The sequence below is a fragment of the Pelodiscus sinensis genome, chromosome 4 (genome assembly GCF_049634645.1).
Source record: "Pelodiscus sinensis isolate JC-2024 chromosome 4, ASM4963464v1, whole genome shotgun sequence".
Classification (NCBI taxonomy): Eukaryota; Metazoa; Chordata; order Testudines; family Trionychidae; genus Pelodiscus; species Pelodiscus sinensis.
In genome coordinates, this window is record NC_134714.1 from 72,312,891 (window position 1) to 72,330,523 (window position 17,633).

A 17,633-nucleotide genomic window follows, 5' to 3' on the forward strand; every position below is an offset into this window, starting at 1 on the left:
CATTCATCCAAGCTACACTTCTTTCATTTGCTGTCAAGAATACTATGGGAGACTAGTATCAGAGAAGCAGCCATGGTAGTCTGTATCTGCAAAAACAATGAAAAGTCCTATCTAATGAAGGGGTCTTTGCCCACAAAAGCTTATGCCCAAATAAATCTTTAAGGTGTCACCGGAGTCCTTGTTATTTTTATGCTAAATTCAAGGTATATCTTGCCCACTGCTTTCCCCGTATCCACAGAGCCAGCTATCTCATCATATAAGGCAATTAGGTTGGGCCTGACTTGCCCATGGTGAATCCATGTGGACCATTCCTGATCACCTTCCTCTCCTCCAAATGCTTCAAAATGGATTCCTTGAGGATCTGTTCCATAATTTTTCATGGGACTGAAGTGAGGCTGAATGGTTTGTAGTTCCCTTGATCCTCCTTCTTCCCTTTTTGAATGATGGGCACTATATTTGCCTTTTTCCAATTGTCTCGGACCCTCCCCCAATTGCCACAAGCTTTCCTCTTCTGAAGGTCACATGCTGCCAATTTTCCTGCCTGCTCTGCTTTGCCCTTTCTGATTTTTTAGCATGCTGTACCTGCAGTACCAAACGCTGACTTCTATCCAGAAAGTCTTAATTGTTTCTGATGCAACATAGGGTAGATGCTAAATAGTCCTTTAACCTTCTCTTCCAATATGAAGACCGACTTGTACTTCCTATAGATGAAGTCACTCCTGTCCTCTGGGATAAAGACAAACATGGCACATCCTGTGCAGATTGCAACAGCTGATTGCTTACTATGCATATTGTCCTCCTAGGAGCCTCTTCAGATACTGTATTTACTGTTCACAGAACTCTGAAAGGCAAAAAAACTCTTGAGAGAACTCCCCCCTCTGGCAAACTCCCTCAGTTCGCCATTCGCTCAGTTCATAAATGACTATTTTTTTATAAGGCTGCTGGCTCAAAACAGTTGACCCGGCTCAAAGCATTCCCTCCAATCAACTACTCAAGGCCCAGCTGGAACAAAGCACCAAAATTACACTTTTCAAGCAAACAAACAAACACACACATGGTCAAATAGTGCCTGTAACTAGCTACAGCTGAACAAATGATCACAGCAGACACTAGGATATTCACTCCACCAGCTCACAACACAACCATCTTAATTTAGCACTCATCTTAGCACCTCTCGGATGGCTACCAAGCGAATTCCCTCTGTTTGCTTTTCCTCATCTACCGCTATCCTCTACAGGTTGGCATCTGAACAGTTCAACTGCATAGGATAGCCTCCATGCTATTCATAAATAACAGATATTCTCCTTTACCCCATGCAGCAAAGGCTTTGGAATGGAGTGGGAGGGGATGAATACTCTCCCTACCGTCTTTGGGTAGGTCTACACTCGATTTCTCCTTCGAGGGAAGAATGCAAATGTAGAGATCTGAAATTGCAAATCAAGTGGGATTTAAATATCCTGCACTTCATTTGCATAATCGTGGACTGCCGCTTTTCCGCAATAGTGCTATTTCGGGACATCAAACTTGGTCCCCGCGGGGTTATTTCGAGAGAAAACCCTTCCCTCGAAATAACCCTTACTCCTCAAAAAATTAGATTTAAGGGTTATTTCGAGAGAAAGGTTTTCTCTCGAAATAACCCTGTGGGGACCGAGTTTGATGTCCCGAAATAACGCTATTGGGGAAAAGCGGCAGTCAGTGATCATGCAAATGAAGCATGGGATATTTAAATCCCCACTTCATTTGCAATTTTGGATGTCTACATTTGCATTCTTCCCTCAAAGGAGGAATCAAGTGTAGACATAAGTGACTACAGTGAAGTCCTATGGCACTATAGAATTACCATACCTTACTGTCTTAATTAACTTGGTATTTCTTATTAGCTGATCTCATCCTGGTGGATTTCAAAGTATTTCACAATTATTCTCCAGATTGCAGTCCCTGTGCCAGTGGGCTGCCAATTAAAAGCTTTATTGGGTAATGTTCCTTTGGGCATGTCTACACTAGGAAATTATTTCAAAATAACTTATTTTGAAATAACTCCCAAAATAACTATTTTGAAATAGTGCGTCCCCACTACAGGGAAGCCTCAAAATTAGTACAAAGCAGGCCCCCTTAACGTAGGCATGCTATCTTGCCTTAGAGTCCTGGGAAGCACTGGGGAGTAATTACTTTGAATGACTCTCAGAGTAATTATTCTGAAATAGCAGCAGTAGAGCATCCACACTACCGCAATTTCGAAATAGCTATTTTGAAATAAGCATTATTCCTCGTAGAAAGCAGGAGTTATTTAAAAATAACCAGCCCCTTATTTCGAAGTAACGTGCTTGATAATGTGGACGCTCTGCTTGTTATTTTGAAATAACTCCCTTGTGTAGACCAGGGCTTTGAGAGGACTGCAGGATCAGACTATATAGTTATTTTGATCAGCTTACATTGCATCCATCAAGCCACTAGGAGAAAATATACACAGTAGTCTAACACAAAAGCACAAAAAAAGACTTTCCCCTCCTCAAGAATTTACCTGGAATGTCTTTCCCACAATCACTTGCTCATGCAAAAACCTCAGAAGCTACAAGGTCCCAACAGAGTGCCCTGAAAATCAACTGAGTTGGGCTTTGTTAAATTAGCAAGTGAAGTGTATTCTAGAATAGTAAACCCTAACCTGAAAATGTTCAGTAACCAGACATTCAGACCTAGGGACTGTGAGCAAATATACAGTAATGGGGGAATGGAAGTTTCTGAGGTAGCCAGGAACCACACGCTATATAGTCTATGAGCATGACTAATTCCGTGGGCCAGTTATGATAGAAAACTAAGGGTATGTCTATACTACAGCATTAATTCGAGTTAACTATTTTGAATTAAGTTAATTCAAATTAAGCTAATTCGAAATAATGCATCTATACACAAAAACTATTTTGAAATAGCGCGTCCACACTGAGTGGACCCTGAACCAAAGTTAAGGCTGGCCGGAACCAGTGCTGGCAGGGCATCAAGTTAGGACTTAAGTGTGTGGGGCTGCTGCCTGAGGCTAACTGAGCTCAGTGCTTAAAGAGACCCTACCCCCACCCCGGACAGACAGTTCTCAGGGTTCCCCGCTTGCTTGTCTACCTTGATGAAGGACAGCGAAGCAGTCCTGTCTTGGCGTGCCCTGAGTGCCCGCACTCGGGACACCACAGCACTCGGCCACATGGAGCCAGAACTGCCCCTGGGCACGCCGGTGTGTCTCGTGGGGTCATTGCCATCAGCTCGGCAGCATTTGCTGCAGGCTGCCATCTGGGGGGTTGATGGGGGGGCTGTCAGAATCCAGGAGGCCCTACAGAAGAGCATCCACCCCGAGGAGCCCTCAGAGCCACCTCGGTCCTCCCCACCGGGGGCTCGTGCCCCATTCCTCCCTCACATCTTTCCACTTACCCCTCCCTACCCCCTCTTCCTGATGTCAAACAAAAAGACATGTATGTTCAAAAATAGAAACTGGGTTTATTGAACAAAACTGGGGGGGGGGGTGAACCTCTGGAGAGATGGGAAAAGGAGGTGGAGGAGGGGAAGAGAGAGGGTGAGAGAGGGGAGGGGGAAACCTGGGTGGAGGGAGCTGGAAGGGGGAAGCAAGGGGAAGAAGGGGGTGGGGAAGCTCAGGGCCCAGGGTTGGGGGTCTCGCCAGACCAACTTGATTTTCATGCAAACCTGCTCCTGGGATCGCATGTGGCCTTTGGTGGCCAGGCTGGCAGCTGTCCTGCCACAGACGGCTGCATTCCTCCGTCTAGTGCGGAGATCATGGATGTTGGGGGCATCCCCCCCCCCCCCCAAACCTGAAAAGTTCCATGATCTCCACCCTGGACCAGGAAGGCGCTCACCTTCTCCAGCCCCTGTCAGACTCCTGGGGGCTGGCAGACTGCTCCTGGAGAGTGGTGGAGGGCTGGCTGCCAGTGGCTTGCTGGCTCCTGTTTTGGTGGCCACTGCTGGCTCTGGGCTGGCAGGCTTGGAGCTGGCACAGGCACTGTGGCCAGGGTTTACCCCTTTAATGGCTCCGGGGCTGGGGGAGAGGAGAGTAAGTTTTCCTGGTTGTGCCCAGAATGGCCATCAGGGCTCCCTGGGAAGGGCTGGAGGCCCCCTATTTCGAATTAAGTGTCTACACAGCACTTAATTCAAAATAGCTATTTCGAATTTGGCGTTCCTCCTCGTAGAATGAGGTTTACCAAATTGGAATTAAGCACGCTACTATTTCAAATTAATTTCAAAATAGCGGTTTGCATGTACAGACGCTATTAAAGTTAATTCAAAATAACAGCTGTTATTTCAAATTAACTTTGCAGTGTAGACATACCCTCAGAGAGGAGTCATTTGAGTCACAAAAAAACCTGCAGAATTTCATTTCTGTCATCCTTTGAGGCATGTCAATTATATTCTCCTCCCCAGCTCCAGGTCTTCTAATAGGTGGAAATGTTGATAACACAATTTCATTGCAAATGAGTTAAGCTAGATTTAATTCAAAAGTCCCTTCTCTCAGGAACACAGTGGTACCAAACATCACAAACCCAGAACAAGTATGTAGACAAATATTTGAAAAAATATCTAATTATATCTTAACACAGACATATCAAACATGCAGCCCCTGCAAAAAGTTGAATTGTGGTCCTTGCTAAACAATACTGTGCTATCAATTAATGCTAAGAACATGATACCCAATTAATTTTTGTAATGTGACAGATTATTATAAATGGAAGGAGGGATTCAAGTTCATTTGCCATCATCAGCAAAAAAGAAGAGAACCAATGGTATCATCAGCTTTCTTTATTATGCCAAACAAATTGTAATGAGACACTGGTTAAGTCATCAGTAGACAGTCAAAAATTATTTGACTCCATCCCCAAATACCATGCACAAAATGACACTATGTATATTGTATTACTAATTACAATCTCAAAGTAACTTACTACAAAATCCTTGTTTTTACTTTTGTCACAATCACTTTTAGGCATCAATGGGGAGATGAAGACTACCAACCAGCAGCAGAATCTTTGGAGAATAGCACAGTGGAGAATCTGCTTAAACACAGCACTAGTGGCACCTTACACACTATAAGAAGTATGCCCATGAACCGGCTTTGACAAGGCTAGTTCAGGAAGTTCATCAAGGAGCAGAAGAAAGCTGAAGATGCTGGGACAAATGCCAGCTGGGACAAGTGCTTGCTGCTCTTTATTTGATCCGACAGGATAGCTAATTGCAATTTACACCTCACGCTCTGGAAGATTTTGTGACTGTGATCCCTGTAAGATGTGCCACTGCCTAGATGCCCAAGAGGCCATTAAGGATGGTGCGGGGAGGTTATTAGAGGAAAGGATGGGATGGAAATGGGGCTTGGAGCAGAAGTGGGGGGAGGGGTAAGCAACCCTCTCTCTAGCTAGGACAGAAATTGGTGCCTATAATTATAGGCACCAAGCATATCCAGAACTGCCTTCACTATCAGGCATGGATGACTCTGGAGGGGAAGCGCAGGGGGAATTGACTAATTCTACCAGTTATGTATGAAATATCACATGCTCCCAAATCAGTCCTTTAGGTAATCAAAGGTTGTGCGCAAAAAGCAGATGTTCACCACCCTGCAAGTATTTGGCCAGCAGCCTGCCTTCCATGGAGACCTACAAGTGTGGCACAGATGAGGATCAGTGTGACTAGCACAGGTGACAGAGAGGACACTGATGAGGACTTGGATAAATAAATTGTTTCACTCGTAAAAATCAAGGCTAACAACCCTGGGATTATCAAAGATCAACTTTTTTTAATATCAGCAATGCATCCCTGTTTTATAGGACAATTTTATCCTCTGCTGCAGGATAATTTTATATATAATTGTTGTAAGTTTGGTAACATTGTGTTCATGAAGAAAGGGTTTTTGAATGCACCCAACTCGACCCATTTCCGATGGCACTGTACCATTACAATTTCCAGCTGGAAGACCTGAAGCTGGGAGGGGACCCTGCCATACCACAAAGGCACCATTGAAATTATCCTTCTGCAGAATTTTATGAGTCAAATGACACCTCCCTTATCATTCTATCACTAACTTGCCCGTGGAATGAGATTTTCCTATGTTACACTCCCACACCAATGCAGGCTTTTATAGATCTAAATCAACACCTTGGACAAGATTTATGGAGCTGTTTTTGCTGTTTTAGAGTTTCCCTCCTTAATTTTACACATATACATATATTATGACAAGCACCACTGAAGCGCAGTCACTTCTGAGGCGGAGCAGTGCACTGAAGGCACTGAACAACACAAAGCAACTTAGAATCCCTTTCCTTCCACTAGCAGTGATGTAGCAAAAGAACACAAGGACAGAAGTTTGATTTTCACAGCTTCTTTATAACATGTACTTCTGGTAGATGCTGCCTCAATTCAAGACAAACATATTGACCTGAGAGGGACATTCCAGCAAGAAAGGAATTCACTGATTGTTCAAGACTTGCCAGCTTACCCTGTGAAAGCTGCTTTAATAAGCACTAATTCTCTAGCCTTCTGCAACTGAAGGAAAGATTGTGAAGGTTTAATGGACAAGATCCTCTTTATATGCTAATCCAACTTTCAGGAAGAGTTTAAAGACTGTGGAGGGAGAGGAAGGTTTAGGAGTGGGGTTCTCTGAACTACTATTTATTTGATTAGCTGGGTACAATGGCAACATGCAAGCAAAGGATGACATAAATCCTTCTCTTTCCCCCACTAATGAGAACCAGTTTTAATTCCCCCCACAGTGTGGAATTTACAGTGTACAAGATAAACTTCTAAAGCTGCCCAGCTTCCCTTCAGGCTAACATTGCATTACAGTTATAGCCTTGCACATGTGCAACCTGGGAAATAACTTAAATCTTTTGCACTTTGTGGAATGGGGTGCAGAGGTGATGTTGTTAGGTGCTTTTGAATTTATAGACAACCTCTGACTTGTAACAGGCATCAAAGGGTGTATTACTTATAAAGATGCAAACAGGACTGTGGCATGCTAGCCAACCAGAAAGAGGTGCGTTGTTCCACATTGGCACAGACGCTAGTATCTGTTGCTGCAGAGCTATAGCTTCAGCCCAGTTTGGCTTTTTTTTTCCTACTCACTCAGATAATCACCACCTAACCTTCATATCACAAGCATCCAGCACAGATGGTGGTTGTACTTTGCAGTGCAGATATAGGCAGAAAAGTGTGGCTGTACAAGACACTGTATTTATCTCCTCTCTGTTACAACAGGGGATAGATCACTTGATAAATTGCCCTGTTCTGTTCATTCCCTCTGAAGCACCTGGCACTAGCCATTGTCAGAAGACAGGATACTGGGTGAGATGGACCTTTGGTCTGATCTGGAATGGTCATTCTTATGTGACTTCCAAATCCAGCTGGCTCCTTTTTTGAAAGAATGTGCTTTTTCTGGCTGCCAGCACAGCAATCTTCACCTAGGACCTGAGAAACCATCTGGGTCTTTTGCCTCATACATTATCGTGGATAGTGAAGAGACTAGAAACTAGCCAAATAATTCTGTTGCTGACTTATAAAGCATTACAGATTCCAGTTCACACTACGGATGTGACAGTGTATTTGTTTATATAGTTAACTGATGAGCCTGGACCCATTGGTTAACCTTCACGGTTACATGCAAGCCCCATCCCCTTTCCCCCCAGCTGCCTCTGTATTAGACGCAGCCAGAGGGAGGGAGGAGCAGGTGGAAGCTGGTGCTTGTGGAGAGCTGGCTTTTAAGAACCTCTCCTCCCCTGCCCCACAAGCACCAGCTTCCACCTGCTCCCCTCTATCCACTGCACAGGTGGGGGGGGCCTTGCATGTAACCGTGATGCTTACACTTAAGCCAGCTCCCTGCGCACAACGGGTCTCACAGAGCCACCTTCCCCCTTTGTGTAAATGTGTAACCGCTGAAATTTTCAGTGGTTACATGTTTACCCCCAAAAACCCCCAAGCCCCCGCTTTTTAACATCCCTAGTTCCTCTAATGTATCTGTATTAATCTTTCAGAGCAAACAGGAGGAAACATTTGTTGTGCCTAAATAAGCAGCAGATCTTATTCAAATATTTTTGGGAAGCAGACCATGGAAACAAAATGGGGCCATTTTTACATATATACTTGAGGGCTCTGGCTAGCACAGGTATCACTCTTGTGTTTTTTTTAAAAACCTGCATATTTTGTTCCCATTGTGCTAAACCTTCCTTCAAAAAGAAACAAAAGAATAGCCACTTTACCTTTCATTTTCTCTGGAAGGTGGAACTCCCACTGCTGAATACTTAAAAGTTTATTCCTAGCATACTTCAGTTTACACCAAAACCAAAAGCACCTTTGTAGAGTCTTGCTTGACTCTCAATCCACATCGGAGCTGACAAACCAATCATTTTTCTAGTCAGAATCCTGCCTTCATCTCTGGCCAATGCCTTATGCAACGACAGATGAAAGACCACCAGGACATATCTAATGTACAAAACTCTCCACTAGGGGAAGGTGGAGAAAGGAAAAATATCTGATCCTGACTCCCACTGGTAAACAAGAAGTTCACTCAGAGCAATTGACCCAATTTCCCCAACATAATTAATCTGAGGGGGAAGGAATATTGGTGCCCTTTAATTAACCTCACCTTTTCCTAGTCTATCTTGCTGAGGAAGACAGGAAGTTTGGAATTGAAAAACCATGTCTGGAAGGTCTTTTGCTTTATTTATTTAAAGTTAACTTACCAAATTGAACCCAGAAACACATAAAATCATGAGGGTTACTTGGCATCAATAGAGATAACCACTACTCCACTACATGGGTGGTTCTAGGGCCAGTGCAAACAGATCCCTTTTATATGTGGGTATGTCTACACTACAGCGCTAGTTCGAACTAACTTAGTTCGAATTAGTTAATTCGAACTAAGCTAATTCGAACTAACGCGTCTAGAACTAAAAACTAGTTCGAATTAGCGTTTTGCTAATTCGAACTAGCAAGTCCACATTGAGTGGACTCTGAACAGGGCTTAAGGATGGCCGGAAGCAGTGCCGGCAGGGCATCAGAGGAGGACTTAGAGCGTGGAGATGCTGTCTCAGGCTAGCCGAGGGCTGCGCTTAAAGGGTCCCGACCCCCACCCCGGACAGTTCTAAGGGGTGCCCTGCTTGCAAAGCAGTCCTGGCTTGGATTGCCCGGAGTACCCACACTGGGCACATCACACCACTCGGCCATCAGCCCGGCTGCACTTGCCGCAGGCTACCATCTGGGGAGAGGGGACAATCGGGGGGCTGCAGGAGAGGTTTCACCCCCAGAAGCCCGCAGAGCCAGCCCAGTCCTCCCCATCGGGGGCTCGTACCCCATTCCTCCCTCACCTCCTTCCACTTACCCTTCCCTAGCCCCCCTTCTTATTGATGTACAAAATAAAGATAACGTTTCTTCCAACATTGACTCTGTCTTTATTGAACAAAACTGGGGGAGACTGGGAAAAGGAGGTGGGAGAGGGGAAGAGAAAGGCTGGGAGAGGGGAGGGCAACTAACAAGATCAGGGGTTGCGAACAGGTCCCAGATGAAGAGAGGCTACAGAGACTGGGACTGTTCAGCTTAGAAAAGAGGAGATGGAGCGGGGACAGGATAGAGGTCTCTAAAAGCAGGGGTTGGGTGGAGAGGGTGCATTCAGAAAAGTTCTTCATGAGTTTCCATAAAGAAGGACTAGAGGACACCAAAGGAAAGGAATGGGTAGCAGGCTTCAAACTAGTAAGAGAAAGTTGTTCTTGACAAAGCAAAGAGTTAACCTGTGGAACTCCTTGCTGCAGGAGGCTGTGAAGGCTAGAACTAGAACAGAGTTTAAAGAGAAGTGAGATCAAGCCATGGAGGTTGGGTCCATGGAGTAGTCTTAGCCAGGGGGTAGGAGTGGTGTCCCTGCCCAAAGTTTGTGGAAGGCTGGAGAGGGATGGCACGAGACAAATGGCCCAAGAGTCACTGTCTTCGGTCCATCGCCTCCAGGGTCCCTAGGGTTGGCCGCTGTCGGCAGACAGGCTACTGGGCTAGATGGACCTTTGGTCTGACCCAGGACGGCCATTGTAAGCTCAGGGCTCAGGGTCGGGGGTCTCAGTGAACCCCCTTGATTTTCATGCACACCTGCTCCTGGGTGGCCAGGCTGGCAGCTCTCCTGCCCTAGACGGCCACTTTCCTGTGCCTAGTGCGGAGATCGTGGACGAGGTCCACGATGTCCGCACTAGCCCAGGAAGGTGCCCGCCTCTTGCGGTCCAGGGCAAGCTCCCGGGAGCCGCCAGCCTGGTCCCGGGAAGAGGAGGTGGGCTGGAGGACATCGGGTGGGTGGCTCTGTGCCGTGCCAGGTGCAGGGTCTGCTGGCTGGGTGCTGGCAGGCTTGCACCTGGCACGGGCACCGTAGCCAGCCCGTGCCCCTTTAAGGGGTCCGGGGCCGGGAGGGGGGCATAGAGTTTCCCTGGTGTTGGCCAGAGTGGCCACCAGGGAAACCTGGGGAGGGCTAGCCTCCCACTAGTTCGAATTAAGGGGCTACACAACCCTTAATTCGAACTAGTAAGTTCGAACTAGGCTTAATCCTCGTAAAATGAGGTTTTCCTAGTTCGAACTAAGTGCTCCGCTAGTTCGATTCAAATTCGAACTAGCGGAGCGCTAGTGTAGCGGCTATGAATGTTAGTTCATACCCTGTCACTGTAATTTTTATCTCCTCACAAATATTAGGCTTAACCAAATCATTCCACGAGGAGTAACGGTAGTTCGAACTAGGAAACCTAGTTCGAACTACCTAGTTCATGCCGCGTGTAGCCGCGCGGCACAGGGTTCGAACGAGCGGGGATTTTAAAATGGCGGCTCCCCGCTTATGCAAATGAAGCCCGGGAAATTCAAATCCCGGGCTTTATTTGCAAATGCGGTATGCCTACATTACCCCGCTAGTTCGAACTAGCGGGGTAGTGTAGACATACCCAAAGAGTTTAAAGCCAGAAGGGACTCTGAAATTACCTTGTCTGACCTGTTGCATATCATAAGCCATTACATTTCACTCAGTTACTGCTGTAATGAGCCCAATAACTTGTTAGTTTAAAGCCAGAGGGGACCAAACTGCAGCTCCCAGGCCACATTTGGCTTGCCAGACCCTTCTGTTCGGCCCCCAAACTCCTGCCCTCAGTTCCCTAAGTGCCTGGAGGGGCATGCTTGCTGCACCACCAACTCCCAATGTTCTGGGCAGTGTGGCTGTGAGCTCCAGCTTTGGGGGGCACAGATGCAGGACTGCCAGCCCTAGTGCTCTGGGCAGCACAGTCAGGGGACAAGAAGCAAGGGAGATTCCAGGGTGGCAGTCAGGAAGCAAGGAACAGGAGAGCTGGACAGTGGGTGGGAATCCCTGGGGGTGTGGGGAGCAGGGGGGTTAAATAGAGGATGGAGGGTCCGGGGGGCAGTCAGAGGTCAGGGTATCAGATATGGGGTGGAAGCCAGGCCACACCTGGCTGTCTGAGGAGGCACAGATAGCCTTCCTTATCTGGCCCTCCATACAATTTCTGAACCTTAATGTGGCCCTCGGGCCAAAACATTTGTCCACCCCTGGATTAAACTATTTCAATCCTCAGGAGACTAATCTTTCGTGTTCTCTGCAGACAACTCCATCTGCCTGTCACTCTGGCCCATAACCTGGGTAGCATCTTCAAGCTGAACCCATTGAAGTCTTCAAATCCAGGCTATATTTAAGTCTTGCACATTCCTTCTGCAGAACTTATTTGAGAACTTCCCGATCCATCCACACAGCTAAAATCTTTGTATAATCTCCCATCATCTTGAGTTGGAAGTATTGCAACATCCTTCCATATAGCCTATAGCTTATATCCATTCAGCATGCTGCTGCAAAAATAACTATCCTAGTCCAGTGGTCACCAACCAGTAGATCGGGATCTATTAATAGATCTTGGAGCCTTTGACAGGTGATCTTGACTGGTTTGGCCAAGATGTTATCAAGCGCAGCACTTCAGCTGCCCCTCCCCACGCTGCTGCGCATCTCCTGCCCTTTGCCTTGGAGCTGCCCTTCCCTGGGTGCATCCTGCTTGCAGAGCAGAGCAGGGAAGGAAGAGGAGGGGGCACTGATGTCAGGGTGCTCCCTCTCCCATCCTGTATTCTACCTCCACAGAACAGAGGGTGGGGGCACAACAGGGCTTGGGATGGAGGGAGTTTTCTGGCTGCTTTGGAGTGTGGTGCAGGGCCAGGGCAGGGGTGAGCCTGTCTTAGCCTCACTGCCCCACCACCCAGGAGCCACCTGAGATAAGCAGTGTCCAGCTGGAGCCAGCTCCAATCCCCTGCCCCAATCATGAACCCCTCTCCTGGACCCCAAGTCCCTGTCCTAGCTTTGAGCCCCCTGGACCCAAACTCCCCTACAGAACCTGTACCCTGAACCCCCTTCCTGCACCCCAACTCCTGCCCCAGGCTCAGCTCAGAGCCCTCACACTCCAAATCCCCAAGACCAGAGCCTGTTCCCCAATCCTCTGCCCCAGGCTAGTGAAAGGGAGGGAGGATGGAGGAAGGACGGAGTGAGCAGGGGCAGGGCCTCAGAGAAGGAGTGGGAAGGAGGCAGGGCCAAGGTATTTGGGTTTGAGGTAGATCTTGGATTGCACTTAAATTCAAAAAGTGATCTTATGCTTAAAAAGGTTGGAGACCTCTGTCCTAGTCCATTGCTTTGACTATGTCACCCACTTTTTATGTCCTTTCTCTCTCGCATCAAATGTAAGTTGCTTGCCTGCATTTTCCAGGCCCTTCAGAACCTCGTGAAATGAGGAGTAACGGTAGTTTGAACTAGGAAGCCTAGTTCGAACTACCTAGTTCGTGCCCCGTGTAGCCGCGCTGCACGGGGTTCGAACGAGCGGGGTTTTAAAAATGGCGGCTCCCCGCTTATGCAAATGAAGCCCGGGAAATTCAAATCCCGGGCTTCATTTGCAAGTGCGGTATGCCTACATTACCCTTCTAGTTCGAACTAGGAGGGTAGTGTAGACATACTCCATCTGTCTGTATCCAGCCATTGTCTCTTGTCTTATATTTAGTCTCTGCTGAAAGACCTTACAGTCTATCTTTCTGCCCTGTGTTTGTACAATTCCTATCCTAACAGGGTTCTGTCTCCAAATGAGGACCATAGGTGCTATGATAATATATTTACCAATAATGTGCACCACAGGTAGAGAAAGGAGTCCAAGATGCCCAAGGCCCCTGCAGTGACAGGAAAGTGAGATGAGCTATGACCAGATGATCCAGCAGGCAATACATGCCCTATATGGCAAAGGAAGCCAAACCCACATCTTGCCAATGTCTCTGCCAATCTTGTGGGGTTCTTCTATGTGCCTTTTATCAAGAGGATCTCAAAGTATTCTGTGTCTGTACAGTATGTAGCACAACACAATCCTGGCACATGACTAGAGCTCCTAGACCCTACAATAATAACAAACAATAAATGAGTCTCAGGGCCTGTTAGCCTTTTCTGAGAGGCAATGTTAATGAATGGTTAAAGCAAGAAATTGGGAGTCAATTCCTGGGTTGTAGTCCTAGATCTACTACTGTGAGCACCTCGGTTTCCCCTTTCACAAAATGGAAATAGTCTCTCTCAAATGGAAGCATTCCCTGCATAAGAAGTGCAGAACAGTCCATCAATATGCACAACACAGCTCAGGGATAAGATTCCTCCCAAACCCTTCCACTTTGAAAAGTAATAAAGTTTTCCCAGAAGCAACGAACAGTGTCGTTGAAGTCAGAAACATGTTAGCTACTGCCATCTATGTGTGGAAAATGTTGGACCTGATCATTATGACCCCACTTCAGGGAAGTACGTAAACTCAGGTTTAAATCCCATTAATGTAAATAGGACATAAGCATGTTCTTAATCTTGGGTGCATAGTGAAGGGCTTACCTGACTTGTAGCCTGAAGTGACTGTCACCAGTACAGATTTCATTGCAACAACTGCTGTTTTTCTGCTCACTCATAGGTTTTTGAAAATTCTCCTTTGGAATTTATTATCTAGCATAAATCATCTACCCCTAGCAAGTCCCTGACCAATGCAGTATACATTTTCAGGTATGCAAATACATTAATATGAAAGGATATTGCACTCTGAGTGCTTTATTTATTTTATAGACACTTGGTAACTAAGCTTCAGGTAATCATATTCACCACTCTGTCTATGAATAACTTCAACTACTGGAGGTATAATTTTTCCAGCAGGCAAGAGGGAAATAAGAGGATCCTGTTATTAAACAATGTAATAAACTGAAAGGAAATACTAAAACTGGGAAAGCTTCCCTGCCTTTAGTGGGAGGAAAAGCTGGTCCAGCTTCTGAACCTTAGCTCCAATGTGACACAAGTGTGCAGGTCCAGAGCAAAATGATGCCAAAACCAGATCAGGAAGCCCCTGGTGTGACGTGCTAACTCAGCCAAAGGTTTGGGGAACTCACCTCCTATATCCCAGCTGTCACAAGAGTCTAAAGGCAGCTTAGAAAATCCCAGTACCAAGAAATAGAGATGGGCAAAAGACAGATTTTCAACATTTTTACCATTCCATAAAAGGATCAAACATTAAAAATTGAAAACGTCCTCCACAAAAAAAAAATTCTGAACATTTTTTCATTTGGGGTCAACTGAAGTGTTTCATGTCAATACAATCAAAACGTTTCATTCCCACTTCAGCTTTATTAAAAACTTTTGAAAAAATGGGTTTCATATCAAAACAATGAATTGCATGGGGTAGAGAAAAACAGAGCCATGCTGTTCAGAAAAAGTCAGGCACATGGACACTATTCAAACACCATTTCATTTGTTCCCCAGAGCAAAAACTTCCTTAAAAAAATCAAGAGACAATGCTGTGCATGCCAAAGCTGACCTGCTTTCCTGCCGAAGAGACGGCGTTAATGTACATTGTGCAGCAGGCTCTACCAAGGAGACCCCAGTAGTACATCACTCAAGGATCCGTGCCCCTCATCTCAATCAGCTCTGGCTGAATGCAAAACACACACAAAGAAAGTTGCCTGCCTGCCACCTGCCCCAGTGTGTGCCAGCCCGGCTCTTCACAGCCACAGGGACAAAGGAAGGAGGAAAAGGAGCACTGGGGGGAGGAGGCAGAGGGGCACAGAGGGGAAGAGCAGACCCAGGGGTGCTGAAACAATGTATGTAGTGGGGCTGCTGGGAAAAGCCATTAGAACACAGTGCAAACCCTGTCTGTGATGGAAGCAGCTTCATGCCGCCCGACCCCCCGCAGCGCCCCTAGTTCCAGCACCTAGAGAGGAGGGTGCAGGTACCCGCCCGGTCTCCCGTGCCTGTGTCCGCTGTCCCGCCAGGGGCGAGGCCCCTCTCTTGGCTGGGGAGCCGGGTCTCCGCACCTGCCGGATGCCCCACACGGACGCCGATTCCCGGGAGAGGGTGACAGATCCTGGGCAGGGACTGTCCGCGGGGCTCCAGCACCCAGCGCCTGGCCAGCCCCGGCTCATCGCGACCTGCTCCCGGTAGCATCCCCGGATCTCCGCTCCAGCGGCGCCGGCCGGCTCCCGGCCCCCAGCACTGCCAAGCTCCGCCGCAGGCTCCAGCCCGCTGTGCCCCCGCGCACACGCCGGCTGGGCAGCAAGGGGCCAGCCCGCTCCGCTGCCGGCCTCCCGCTGCCCCGGCAACCGCCCCCCGGCGCCTCCCCCGGAGCCCGCTTTGTGGCGGGTGTCGCCCCCTCCCCCGGCAGGAAGCGGAGCCGGCGCGGCGAGAAAGCGAAAGCACCGGCGGCCGGGTCCTGCGCCCTCCCTGCGGCTCCGCATCCCCAGCCCCGCTGCGGGCGGCCTCGAGGGGCTCCGGCTGCACCTACCCTGGCGGTGCTGGGGGCGGGGAGACGGGGCGAGAGCGCTCCAGGGCCGCTGCTGCAGCCGCGCTCGGCCTGGGCCTTGCTCCTGCCTCTCCCGCCTCCTCCTCCTCTCAGCCGCGCATTGTCCTCCTCGCCTCCACGGATGGCTCGAGGCGGCGGCTGGAGATTAAATGTTCCAGTGACACTAACCCGTAGCATGGATGCGGTTGCAGACTGCACATGCTCCCTCTTGACAACCGGCCTTCTCCCGCATCAGCCCCTTAACTCATTCGCTGCTGCCCTGAGCCAGCTGCCGCACGGGGGGAGGGGGAGGAGAGAGGCGGGGAGGCGAGATACCGGCCCCGACTTGAACAGGAGAAATCATTTGGCTGCTGCAGGACCCAGCTTTCCCGCTCCCACCCCCAGGCCTTCTGCCTGCACCTACAGCAGCTCCGGTAGAGCCCAGTCAGCTCTCCAATGCCCATCTGGCTTGCTAAGGGTTAACGCAGGTCACATTTCCTGCTGCAGTTCTTCCAATTTTTAATAATTTACCTGGTAAATTTGCATGCAAAGACTTTGCATCATCACTGGCTGCTGAACACAGAAGCAATACAGGTGCCAGCTCCTGAGACTGTAGGATTTGCTAGACCCTAGTCAGACTCTTGGTCCACCCAGGCAGGTAACTGGCTTCCTGATGATGCTTCAGAGTCCTCATAGTACATGCAGTAACTGCCATGAGGGGTTGTGCAGTTAAAATAGAGGGATAACATACCTCCTTGTTTGCCAAGGCCAAAATATGGGACAAAGGCCCAAAACAAAGGACAGGAGCTAGCAGAGAAAACTTGGGGAACACAGTTTTTGCTGTCCTCAATCATTTCCTAATACTTTCCCTAGAACAGATCTTCAGCTATTGATCTTCTATTGTATTTGTATTGGATGACCTCTGTAGTAGAGTGGCTGCCGCCTATTTTTTCTTCATGAGAGCCCCTCTAAGAACTCTTGCTTCAGTTTCCAGTCACCTTCTCAGTCCAAAATCCTTTAATTCACCCTTTACCCGGCAGAGTTTGTCACTAACAGAACTCAAAAGTCCCCAAACAAAACACAAAGTGTTTTCATAAGTTCCAGCTCCTCACAACATCCTGGTTCGTAGACTTCCCTAGCTTACTTCAGGCCTCCTGCTTTTGGCAAGTTCAGCTATTCTTTTCTCTCTCAACCAACCACCCTACCTTCCTCATTTCTCTGCAGCCTTTTATACTTGAATCATCTGATTCCTCTCAGGTTAGCTCATAGCTGGTTTAGCTCCAGGCTCTCCAGCCCCGGGGCAAACCAACCTTTTACAATCTCAAGCAGGGCTGCATTATGACTTCGTGGGCCCCTTCCTCCATAACAAAAAATATTAAAAATTATTTTGATATAACTTTAAATACTTCAACATTTTATTTTTTTCTGCTTTAGGCAAAATTTAATAGATTTTCATGGGCCCTAAAAGTTTCATTTTTTTCTGATGTGAGAAAAAAATTAAAACGTTTTCTTCGACCCTAAAAGTTCATTTCTTTCTTCTAATTTTAAAAGAAATTAAAACATTTTTGTGAGCCCCTAAGAGTATCGTGCGCCCTAGGCACTCTGCCAATTGTGCCTGATCTCAAGGTGCTTTGCAAACACTCATGATTCACACACCTTGTAAAGTGGTAAATATTTTCTGCTCAGTTTTCTAACTAAAAATCCACTGGTGTGTGGTAACCAGTGCTTGTAAAAGGCCAGGGTAAGCTGTTGTGAGTGGACATTAGGCATTGTATAGGCACTGCAATACTTTTGCTTATTGTAGATACAAGACAGATT

The 17,633-nt window shown here is 47.6% G+C and overlaps 1 protein-coding gene across 9 annotated transcripts in view; it reads right to left on the minus strand.

The window, feature by feature from the left end:
- The window catches only part of LOC112544175 (transmembrane protein 229B), a 71,412-nt gene extending 55,262 nt beyond the window's left edge, over positions 1-16,150 (minus strand). Inside the window, exons 1-2 of one of the 9 annotated variants that reach the window (XM_075927379.1) lie at positions 16,005-16,105; positions 14,856-14,969 (exon numbers count right to left, since the gene is read on the minus strand). Coding sequence is in view for 1 of the 9 variants with exons in the window: in XM_075927380.1 (XP_075783495.1) it covers positions 16,005-16,013 (9 nt within the window). In the remaining 8 variants the exon portion in view is untranslated. The other 8 variants (XM_075927376.1, XM_075927377.1, XM_075927380.1 and 5 more) reach the window with 8 other exon arrangements.
- Between the last annotated feature and the right edge of the window lie 1,483 nt (positions 16,151-17,633).